Genomic DNA, 12,421 nt, shown 5'->3' with positions numbered 1-12,421 from the left:
GATGTTGTTGTAATCGATTACAGGGAGCTGGTAATCGCTTACCAGTAGAAAAATCCCCTTTTGTACTGAAAGTTGAAGAGTGCTACCCAAACGTGGCTTAAGCACTCCCCATGAATATTTTGGATTCGTTATGACTGTCTTTTGAAAGTTTTGTGGATGGATCACTAATGGAACACTTCAAGTTGGAATACTTCAATATTAAACAAATATAAAAGAAATAATTAAGGGTATTGAGTAATGAAAAATTATAACAATATTAAAAAGCACTTACATTAATAAAAAAACGTAATGACATTTCCCGAAACAACAAGTTTTGAAATGAAAAGGTACATAATAGTATACAATGTAATGTAATATAAGAAGGTGGTTGTCGATCAAATTGATTGCGGAAGTTAATAAGTTCTTGCTCTACGAGTTGTGCAAAAATCGTCATGAACTTGAACTACCTTGGTTCAAACACCTATAAGAGTTTTTACCTCCACAATTGAGTGGGGGGAAACTGTGTTTCGATACACTTGACACCATCAATGATGACCAACATGTGTTTCATCCACAATTGAGTGGGCCAAATTGTGTTCGTGAGCACGGGCTTGAATTGAATAGATTGACTACGAAAGAGAATCAAGGAAGGAAGAAGACTCTTGCCTTCAAATCTGAAATTTCTAAGGGAAAAAGTTCAAAAAGAAATGATAACGATGACTCTGATGATGAGGAAAACATGAGCCTCATGATAAATAAGTTTGCCAAGTTCATGAGAGCAAAAGGAAAGGATAAATACCGTGGAGAAAGAAAAGAAAATCAAGGTTCTCCGTCAAGCGTGAAGTGTTGTGGATGTGGAGAAAGAGGACATGTGAAGACTGACTGTCCTAAGAATAAGAAAAGTGAAGAAAAGAAGGAAAGAAGATTTCCCAAGAAAAAGAAGGCTTACATAGCTTGGGAAGAAAATGCTTCTAGTTCTTCAAGCTTAAGTGAATCAGATGAAGAAGTAAATCTTTGCTTAATGGTTGACTCATAAGACACGGGAAGTCAAGTAAGTGATTCTAGCTTTGAGTCTAGTGAGTTAGATTTACAAAAGGCTTTCTTTGAATTGATGAATGAATATGAAAAACTTGATGTTGCTCATAAAAAGCTAAAGAAAGAAACATAATGAATTAAAATTGAAATATGAAAAAGCATTAGATGAAGAAGTAATATTAAGAAATAAAGTTAGTAATCTAGAAACTAAATTGTTTGAGTCTAATGCAAATGAACAACCTGTTGAAGGTTTATCTTGTGAGAGTCATATGTTTGATATTGACATTCTTGAAAATTTACTTGCAAAGGCATCCAAGCCTAACTCATATGCTAAAACTAACTTTAAAAGAAGCAATAATAGTAGTAAGAACATGCATCATCATAAAAAAATCTAAAGTTAAGAGAACTCGTAGAGTTTGGGTTGAAAAAGGGACTTTTGTGAAAAATAAGGTGCATTATGTTTGTTGTTTTTATTGCATGAAAAAGAGGCACACTTCTAACAAATGTAGAATCAAATATTTTGATGTTCCTAATGGAAAATATGTTTGGATTCCTATAATAAAGTAATTTGTCTCTAACCTCAAAGGACTCAAATAAGATTATGGGAACCAAAAACTCTCTTGCTTAATTTTGCAGGATAAGTTTACAAAAAGGAGAAAAGAGCTCTATGGTATGTTGTTTTTGGAATTGATGCTCCAGGTCAGGGAGTGACTCCATCAAGTGGTATCCAAAGCCTTGGTTTGAGCACCATGTGATTGAGCTAAGTGTTTTTTAAACTATGTTGTTGCATTTATTTTAGTTTATAAATTAGTTGATGAATCATTAATATCTTAACCGCTTGAAAAATGACTGCTGATTTCATGAATTAATTAAGTTTGATAAAAGTTGAATTTGATTTGCTAAGAATTATTGAAACTGGTTTGGAATTGCAAATACTAATCTGAACTGGTTTGTAAGCATTTCTACATTGCATTGGACTGAACAAATCTTAAAATATTTTTCAGAATTTGTTTTTGAGTTTAAGGGAAATATCACATTTAGGGGGAGAAATTTTTGTTTAACATCTTATGTCATGATCTTGTGATACTTGATACCCATTTAAGGGGGAGATATATAAGGTTGTTAGATACCTTGTTATTTATCTATACTCTGGTATTCATCATGTATTTGCCTCTCATTTTATAAAATTTCAAATTTTATAATATTTGAATTGCATCGTTCTTTTGTTGAGGGTGAAAGCCACTTGAGAGGCTGTCTTTATTTTTATGACCTAATAAGAGAATTGGGAGTAATAGATATGTCTTAGAAGTAAAATTCGTAATAGTTTTGAGTTTTTCGTAAGTTTAGCGTATTTAATCGATTATTAAGAGGCTGTAATCGATTATCCTAGCTCGTTTTTTTAATTACGTTGGTTGCCTGGTGTATTTACCGAACGACGCATGCTCTATTGTTCGGTTATAGTTGTGATACGGACCGGACGGTTCATATGGTACACAAGGAGAAGTACGTCAGCTACCGAACGGGTTTAAGAAGTACACAATAATTGGGTTTTCCTTCTTTTAATTAAACCGGACGGTCCATATGGTACATTAATTTTTTCCTCTTGTTATCATTTCTTGCATAAATTGATTTCTTGAGGGGGAGAACAACTTGAGGGGGAGTGCTTTTAACTTCTTTTTGCTTATGATAAAAAAGGGGGAGAAAGTGTTTTCAAGTAGTGCAATTACTTCTAACATGTCTTGGTTTGTGAGTTTGTATTCTATGCAGATACACAAAGATGCTTTTAAACAAGGGATTTTTTATCATCATCAAAAAGTGAGAGATATTTACCAATGTGGAGCATTGATGTATTAAGAATAAAGATTTTGATGATGTTACAAAGTGAAGAATATGAAAACCGTATTGAGTTTAAAAGCATATTAATATGTTGATCCGCGAGGAAAAAAACAAGAGCGCAGATACAAACCGAACGACATATAACAATTGAAGGCACTATCAACCTTTGGGACGAACTGACATAACTCAACCTCGGACCCAAACCAACTCAGCTCGACCTTCCCCCTATGTTGATTTAGCTTAACTTTTCTCGGGCTGACTTGGCTCGTCATTCGACCTGTTCTTACTCAGTTGTACCTTCGGCTAAGCTTGACTTGGCTCAACCATCATTGTTGCTCAACTTGGCTTGACCTTTGACCTGATTTAATCGACTCGATTATTAACTTAAAATTATCTTGGCTCGACCTTCGGCCCAAGCCTTGTCCCTTGACATTTGGCCTAAGCCACTCCATTAATCCTTCACCCTGAGCTTACTTCACTTAACCTTCGGCCTCAACTAGCTCGGGTGAACCTTTGGCTTGATCTTCAACCCCGACTAATTCGGCTTAACCTTTGGTCCATGTTGTCTTTACTTGACCTTCGGCCTGGACCAACTTGGCTCGACTTTCAACTCAGACTAAATCGACTCGACCTTTGACCTAGGCTAACTTGACTCAACCTTAAGCTTAAACTAGCTTCACTCGACCTTCGTCCTAAACCGAATTTACTTGACTTTCAACCTGGGGTTACTCTGGTTAACATTTGGCTTGGGCCACTCCACTCCTCCTCCATCCCTGATCGACTTTGCTCGACCTTCGACCTCAACTGACTGAGTGGATATTCACCCTGGACCAACTCGGCTCGAACTTTGACCCTGACTGTCTCGGCTTACGTTTGGCCCGTGCTGATTCGACTCGACCTTCGGTCCAAGCTGACTTGATTCGACCTTTAATCTAGTTCAATTCCGTTTGACACTGGGTCGTACCATTCCACTCGTCCTTTGGCCTGAGCTCCACTCGACCTTATCCCAAACTAACTCGACTCGACTACTCAGGTTAACTTAGCCCGACCTTTGGCCCAATCTAACTCAACTTGATCTTTGGTCCCGGTTGAATCGACTGGAGCTTTGGTTTTTGTCTAATTTACACGAACTGACATAACTCATCCTTTAGCTTGATGAATTGGGTTGAATTTTGGCCCCGGTCCATTCAACTTGACCATTGATCCAAACCTAGTTCACTTCATATTTGGTTTTGACCGAAGGTCAAGTTAAGTTTGTTGAAACTCATAGTTTAGCTGAGTCGACTCAAACTAAATGTCAAGATGATTTGATCTAGCCGAAACTTGATATGAATTCACTTAGTAAAATTTCAATTTTCTTCTTTTTTTTAGTAAATTTTAAAAATTATATTATTTTAGTTATTTAATACATCCTTAAAATTCTTTAATTTTAAAATTCTTTTAATGTTTCATCCAAACAAATTATTTTACTTTTGAAATATTTTAAATTTCCCAAATAAATAAATCTATTCTTAAATTACTTCATCCAAACACAATTTTAAAGAATGAATATTACAAGTTATGGCAACTGGTGGGTCGGACACGGATTGCCTACCCGCAACCCACGCGGATATCCGTTTAGAAAATATCCACGAGTATTTTAAAACTCGCGGATACTCGCGTACCCACGGATAAAAAAACATTTTATAAATTTTTAAAATAAAATTACTATATATATATATATAATAATAATAATATAAATTAAAACGAACACAAAAAACAACTTCAATCCGTCCTTCCAAATCACCTTATACAGTACCATCCTTTAAAACGAACAAAGCATCAATATTCAGTAAGTTACTCTCCAAATTATAGTTATTAATGAAAAAATTAGTTATAAAAACTAAGATCTACCAATTTATTTTGAAAGAAAAGATTTCAAAACTATGTTTATAAATAAAGAAATAGCTTTTTAACCCATCATTATGTATTAGTGTAACCCGACTCAATCAAAAGACTTCACAATACTTAGATTATAATAATTATTTATGATACAACAATACTTAGATTACAATAATTATTTGTGATACAATACTTAGATTACAATAATTATTTATGATATGGCAATATAATTAAGCTGTAAAATTATATTTATAACGAATCAACACAAAAGATCACTATTCTTTCTTTACTGGAAACTTTTTACTCATGAATTTTTAATTGAGAAAAATATATAAATATATTCTTTATTGCATGAAACTATTTAAATAAATCCTTTCACGAAAAATTATAAATAAACAGCCAAAAAATACATTTAAAAAAACACTTAATTAAATATTTTAGTTTTCTAAAAAAAAAACCAAAATGAATACTTTTTCTAAATTCTGGATAATAGAAAAAAGAACTATTTCAAGAAAATAATAGTATATCAAAATGTATTTTTTCAAATCAAACGTTGCTAATTATATTTCTTTTCCACATGAAACAATTGCGGTCAATATGTGGTACCTTATTCTACTTAATCAACGGTTGATCAGCCTTGACATGCTTTGTTTTTTGTAGTACACTTGTATAACATAACTCACGTCACAACACAGCACAGATATGGCACCTTTTTGCCTCATTCCCGCCAAAACCTTCTTCAGTTAACCTATACACAAACCCTTTCTCCTCACACAAGTTGAAACCTCATTCTCTCTCTCGCTTCTTTGTACCACGAATCAAACTCCAACAATGGACATAGATGATATGGAAATGGATATTCCGCTCCCTGATGAACTGGAGTTTCTGGAATCAAATTTTCACGAACCCGAGCAAAATCAAGAAGGAGAAGATCATCATTATCACTTCGCAGACCTCGAACCCCCGGCTGAACCGTACTCTCCACAACCGCCACCAGATCTCGAGGCTCCTTCGGTGGATATCGAATCAAGCGGTCACAAGCGGTCGCGTTCGAGTTCACCTCCCGAAGAGGACAAGAGAGCGAAAGTTAGGGTTACCGTCGAGGAGGTTTCCTCCGCCGAGGAGGCCGCCGACGAGGACTGGCTTCGCTACTCTCCTCCACCGCAGGAGCCGGCGGCGAAGGAAACAACGTTCGCGAAGGAGAAGACGTTGTCGAGATTCGCCTCGGAGATTGATGGCGAGTGCATGCCGATCACCGCGCCCAACGGCGACAGGGTTTATGCGAAGCTTACCCGGTTTCAAGGAGAAGAGCGCGTGAAGACGCTCGATTGCAATGGATATTCTGCTGGTAATTTTTTTGTCTCGCGAACTGTCTCTCTCTCTACATTTTTTTTATTACTTTTAATTGTAAGATTTGAGATTAGTATGATGTTTTTATTTTCTTTCAATGTTTGAGGTACATGGATTTTAATATTTCTAAGTCTACATGAGTAATTTATTTTCATGAAGAGCTGCTTAGGGTAAAGGCTAAGAGTTTGGTGGTTGGGATGAAACTGGTAAAAATGAGATTAATGTTTTTTCTGAAAGAAAAAAAACCCTGAACTGAATATGCACTAATATTATCTGTGTTTATCACAATTTCAAGTCCTTTGGGCGTTTTTGGAGGAAAGGTTTTTGAAAAAAGAAGGAAGGGTAACTTTTTAACTAAGGGAGTTAATTTAATTTTTGTAAAGTAAATAGATGCATATAATCGGGGGAGATTTTGTTCCTCTAGATAAGATATATGACTTGCTTATAAAAAACTATTAAATAAACACAAAATATTCGATTTGATTTTCAATATAAATAAATATATTCTCCTGTTTTTCCAATGCAAAATCCGTCACCCAAACATGTCTTAAGGAATCCTATTATTTGGGTGTGAGGTTTTGGCTTAAATTTTGATAACGAGCCTTGTTGATTACTGAGCTTATTTGCATGAATTGTATTTGGTTGCAGAGCTTAGTTCCGAACCAATTAATGTTATACTTGAGAGGCTGGAGCAAGAGGCTTTTGCTAAGGTTTGGACTCAAGGTTAACAATGTGCTTTCTGAGCTTCTAAGGGCGAAACTTGAATGAAAATTTCAATGTTTTTGTGTTGTGTTGTTTGTTACTTGGAATGCATCTGAATTTGGTAATCAAATGTAGCTTTTTGATGTTAGTGATTGCTTATTCCTGTTCTTGTGATGCTGAAGGCCTTGGAAGCTAGTTCTGAAGCTCAAAGTGTTCCAGATGTTCCTGAAGCACAAATGGTTAGTGAGAAACTTTGGGTTGATAAATATGCTCCGAAATCCTTCACCGAGCTTCTCAGTGATGAACAGACAAATCGTGAGGTATCTAAAGTACCATTTAGTTATGGAAATAATTTATTAGAACTGCTGCAGTTAAGGATTTCATTCTTTGGTTTTCTAGGCTTGGCTTATGTTGCCGTGACTAATTTGATTGGTTGACTAGGATAGGTACTGTTATGGTTGAAGCAATGGGATTCTGTTGTGTTTGGATCTGAAATTCGGAGCACATCAGATGATGTTTTGTCTGCTTTGAAACGCCATTCTTCTATTGTCCACAATCAGAAACCTTTGAATTCAAAGTTTCCTAGGAAGAATGGAGGATCCAAATGGAGTAATGGGGGAAGGTATGTAAATTCTGTAAGTATGGATGACAGTGGTAGTTCAAAGAGTACTCAAGATGCATGGAGTACGAAGTCAAGGAATATTGGTCCCCCAGAACAAAAGGTATATATAAGATTCTCAGTTTTCCATTGTTATTGTGTGCAACAACAGGGACACTCCCTGTGTTGATTTTTTCTTGATTCAATAAAAATCTCAGTTCCTATCAGAACATAACCATCTTTGGTTAGCTTGCAACCTTCTACCACTGGTGAGAAAATTGGACTTGCCGCTAACATGTTGGTCTTTGAAAGTATATCCTGAACATACTTGGACCGAGTAAGATAAAAAGATCCATTAAACTAATAACAAACTTTATTTCCAAACTCGATATCAAAGTGGGATCAACAAGGGCATGTTTCATTGATATTGATTCAACACGAGTAAGTAATCGAGATGAAGATGTCTTTAAACTATGCCAAACTTGGTTCATATTTGAATAGGATTGACTTTTTGTGAAAGATGTGTATATCAAAAGTTGAGGATGGAATGAGCATAGAGGAATCAACATAAACATCTTGAAAAGTTGAGGATGTAGATTGGGTCGTGGTTTGTAATGATGAGTGAGGATGGTGGGGGTCACAAGGAGAAGCATATGAAGTTAGTGGAGAAGGGACAAATTGAGAGGGTGAGAAGCTGGGCAAGTTTGAGGTATATAAGGAAGAAAAATAGAATGAGGTGGTGAGTGTTAAAGATTCCACATGGACGAGAGATAAAATCAAATTATTTTGTATAAGTGAAGTGCAAACATTACTAGTTTTGTAGATTGAAATGAGTATAGACCTATTTACTAAATGATGATGGGGTTGCAAGTAAGGAAATAAAGTGGGGTTAGGAAACTTGTGCTCATTTTAAACATAAACTTTGGAAACAAAAGTGTGACCACGGGAAGACAAGCACTTGTCTCCTTTGAGAGAGATAAATATCATAGAAAGACGCACTCTTGGGACCTTAAGGAACATTTTTGTATTTTTTATACGGCCAAGGGAAAAAAAAACAACTATGGTCTTAGAAAGTGATAGTGAAGTTGTTTATTGATAATTTTGACAAAATTGGTTCTTGATAATACTATGTTCAGTTCTATGCAAAAGAGACTAATAAGTAAGTTATCAAGACCAATAAAAGTTGGTTAGTTTTGATTAGCAATGTCATAAATTTGAGTTTTATTTCAAAAGTACACAGACAATTATGTTTTGCCATTGTTCTAATAATGATTTTTCTACATATATAAGCACAAGAATAATGGTTTGCCGTTCTCATACATATATTATTACCATTGTTCCTATAATAATTTTTCTGCCAATGTGTGCCTTATGCTGTTAATAGGCCAAGAAATACATGTCTACTTTCATGGAAAATGGGTGGATATCTTATTAACAAACTTTACAATAAATTACCGTATATGGAATTTAGCAATTAATACACTTGAAATGCATGTATCCTATAATAAGTATGAAAAAGTGCTCTCTTTTGTTTCTATATAAAGGACTGGAGGTGGTATTATTATCCTTGTAGTCTTGCAATTGCAGTATGCTCTTTGGTTGTTTGTACATGACATAAGATGGAACCATTTTATTTATATTAATGTTTTATGATATCAATCATATTAGATGCCGAGTGTTGAATCCCATTGGTAACTAGATTTTTAAAATGATTACAGATCCTTCTGCTATGTGGACCACCAGGTCTTGGAAAAACAACACTAGCACATGTAGCTGCTAGGCATTGTGGATATCATGTGGTAGAGGTATTTTGAATTATTTTACATATGGAATCACAAGTCTTCAAGTTGTGTACGCGTTTACTTTTTTAGAATAATTTAAATTATTTTCTAAGCAATAATTGTTTTTGTGCTGTAACTATTTGTATTCTAGGTTCTAGTGATGAAGTCTTTTTTTTATTTGTTTTGCTCTCTCTTTGCACTTTTGTTATGTATTCTAAGTTCTAGTGAAGTTTTTTTTATTTGTCTTGCTCTCTCTTTGCACTTTTGTTACAAGAATATGAAAGTGAATCTAAAGAGATCTAAGTTGATATCTTTGAAGTTCCTTTCCTCATTTTTTTGAAGTTGGTATTAGAGCAAGTAGATTCTGCCATGCTTCTCACTATCGACAAAGGAGAAGGAAAATAAAATGTAATTTGCCTCTGCTTGGCTGATGACCTCTATATCTGCAGCACCTTTTCCGAGTAAAGTCAAACTTGATCAGTCACAAAGGATGTTTCCTCACCACCTGGCAGCAAGCACACTTCTTTGTGTGGCTTACATAGCTGCGTGACATATACACCCCAACCTTCTTGTCATCAGGAGGATGTTGTGACACTTCCGTTGGTTTTGTTGACTTCCCTTGTCCCCATTTCACCTGCTTTTTGTCTTCTAGCTTTGCTGGAATGGAGGTCCTCTTCAACTTTTCTTTTGGTTCCCGATTATACCTTTCCTCCATTTCCTTTTCTTGGTCAGAGGATGGGATATTTTTCATCCCATGTAAAAAATTTTGGATCCTCATTACCCTTTTCCAAAACATGACAAAGGCATCCCTTTACCTTAAGATAGGTCCAAACAAGTTAGGGACCATCTGAGAGTGTTTTCTTTGTCTAGTCTGTATGAAGCCTTGGAGTTCCCCAGTATTGTTTGAAAATTTGGATCCTCCATTTTGGTTTTTGGATAAAAAATCAAGGAGATGCAAATCAATGACTTATTATCTGATGACTGATTTTACAAAAAAAGTAGCAATAAAGATTGGCAAGTCGAAATTGCAGCAATGGAGGCTGAACCCACCTGAAGATAAAGTGTCAATGAAGGCCCAATGTGGTAAGAACAAAGACCACAACTCTAGGAAAACCTAGAGCTGAGATGCTGCAGCACAAATTGTGTATGCAGTACGCAATAATTGTTGGATTATTTTCCTTGATTCCAAAATGAAACATTATATAGGTATTTTAAGGAAAATATAATCCCAATTAAAGGAGATAAGTATCATGAGATAAAGGGAATAAATCTTTGGAAATAAAGACTATAAATTAGGAATGTCTAATCCCAATCCCTTAAATGTAGGGATTTCTTGCAACCAAATCTATATTTATTATACAAAATTCTATTTTTAATTATACAAGAAGTGTGCAATATTTATACCCATATTCTACACGGACCAAAAGAAGCAGACAAACAATATTTGATAATGAATTGAATTAAGCTTAGGAAGACAACTAACGAGTGCATTGACCAAGAAAAACCTGTTGTGTTGTTCAAAACATTTAAGATTAAAACAAAGGGAAATTATATTTTTGGAAGGCTTAAAGGACCTTTCTCATGTTCTTCTATTTATATTGATGGAGAGTTGATACAATGGGAAGATGAAAGATCAGCAGAATGTCTTAGATTGCTAGGCACAAAACTAGGTATAGTAAGAAGAGATAACCCAATAGACTACTCCCTACTTTAGTCCTATTGAATACATTAACATAAGTACACTTAATAATTATTCTAACACTCCCCCTCAATCTGGAGCATACAAATTGTATGTATCAAGTTTGGAACAAATAAACTCAATCCGAGGTTTTCTTAAGGACTTGGTCAACACATTTGCGAGTTGGTAATTTGATTCAACAAACTCAATGCATATTTCTTTTCATGAACAAAATGACAATCAATTTCTATATATTTAGTTCTCTCGTGAAATATTGGATTTGATGTAATGGGAGAGCAACTTGATTATCACAATACATCTTCATAGTTTGGATGTCATCGAAGTTAAGCTCTTTAAGGAACTGCTTCACCCATATAAGTTCACATGTTAGTGATGCCATTGCCCTATATTCAACTTTAGCTTTCTATCGGGTCACTACATTTTGTTTCTTACTTTTCCATGAAATACTGTTTCATCCAAGGAAAACAGTATCCAATAGTAGTTTGTCTACCAATAGGCAAACCTGCCTAATTTGCATTTAAGTACCAAGAGACTTGAACGCTTCCTCTATCTTCATATAACAACCCTTGTCTGGGAACCTTTTTGAGGTACCTTAGAATGTGAATGATGGCATTTTAGTGGCCAACACATGGAGCTTGCATAAATTGACTAACCACTCTAACTGAAAAAAAAAATAGACTAGGTCTTGTAATAGTGAGATAAATTAGTTTCCAACCAGCCTCCTATATCTCTCTAGGTCATAGAATAATTCACCTTTTTCGTGAATTTTTGATTTGGGTCCATATGATTGTCTATTTGTCTACAATCAATGATACCTGTTTCTTGTAATATATCAAGAGCATACTTCCTTTGTGAGATTACAACTCCATCTTTTGATTGAGCTTCAATGCCCAAGAAGTATTTAAGGCTTCCAAGGTCCTTGGTTTGAAAATGTCTACACAAGTACTCCTTCAGTTGAGATATTCCAACAATATCATTTCCTGTAATGAGTATATTAACATATACTATTAAGTAAACACATTTCCTGAGAGAGATATGATAATAGAAGACTGAATGATCTGCTTTACTGCATCTTAGTCCAAATTTTTGAACAATGAGGATGACCAAGTCAATCATGTAACATTTTAGGACTAGAAGTTGCAACACAGGACACACGTGAACGAGATCCAAAATGGTATAATCCTCCACTTTGATATTCTTCTCGAATATGTCTCCTTGAACCACATTCCTATATAACAAGATTTGTTATCAAAGGTTATTGAACAATTTAACGTTTTGGTTAACAGGCTTAAGGAAATTAAATTGAAAGGACAATTAGGGACAAAAAGGACAAACTTTAGATTTGTGGAGGGAGACAAGGAGAGTTGACTGACTCCCTTTAAAGAAATTTTAGAGCCATTTGCAAAGGTTATATAAATGATGTTTTTCTTAAAAGGAAATGGTTGAGAACAAAGGTATTACCAGATATGTGATCAGAAGCACCTGAGTCAATTACCAATGAATTTTGACCTACCATGGATTGGGTAATGCACGTTGTTGATGTACTTGGAGTCTTAGATG

The 12,421-nt window shown here is 35.0% G+C and overlaps 1 protein-coding gene across 3 annotated transcripts in view; it reads left to right on the top strand.

Moving 5' to 3' along the window:
- The first annotated feature begins 5,435 nt into the window (after nt 1-5,435).
- Nucleotides 5,436-12,421, top strand: part of CTF18 (P-loop containing nucleoside triphosphate hydrolases superfamily protein) — a 31,008-nt gene continuing 24,022 nt past the window's right edge. Inside the window, exons 1-5 of one of the 3 annotated variants that reach the window (XM_088097513.1) lie at nt 5,436-6,079; nt 6,730-6,791; nt 6,966-7,103; nt 7,230-7,505; nt 9,100-9,186. In XM_088097513.1, coding sequence (XP_087953639.1) covers nt 5,563-6,079; nt 6,730-6,791; nt 6,966-7,103; nt 7,230-7,505; nt 9,100-9,186 — 1,080 coding nt within the window. In that variant the 5' untranslated portion in view covers nt 5,436-5,562. Of the gene's footprint in view, nt 6,080-6,729; nt 6,805-6,965; nt 7,104-7,229; nt 7,506-9,099; nt 9,187-12,421 lie in introns of all 3 variants that reach the window. The other 2 variants (XM_047306066.2, XM_047306067.2) reach the window with 2 other exon arrangements.

The sequence above is a fragment of the Vigna umbellata genome, chromosome 8 (genome assembly GCF_029865625.1).
Source record: "Vigna umbellata cultivar VRB3 chromosome 8, Vumbellata_1.0, whole genome shotgun sequence".
NCBI lineage: Eukaryota > Viridiplantae > Streptophyta > Magnoliopsida > Fabales > Fabaceae > Vigna > Vigna umbellata.
Note: the sequence above shows the minus strand (reverse complement) of the source record. Positions and strands in the feature narration are given on the sequence as shown.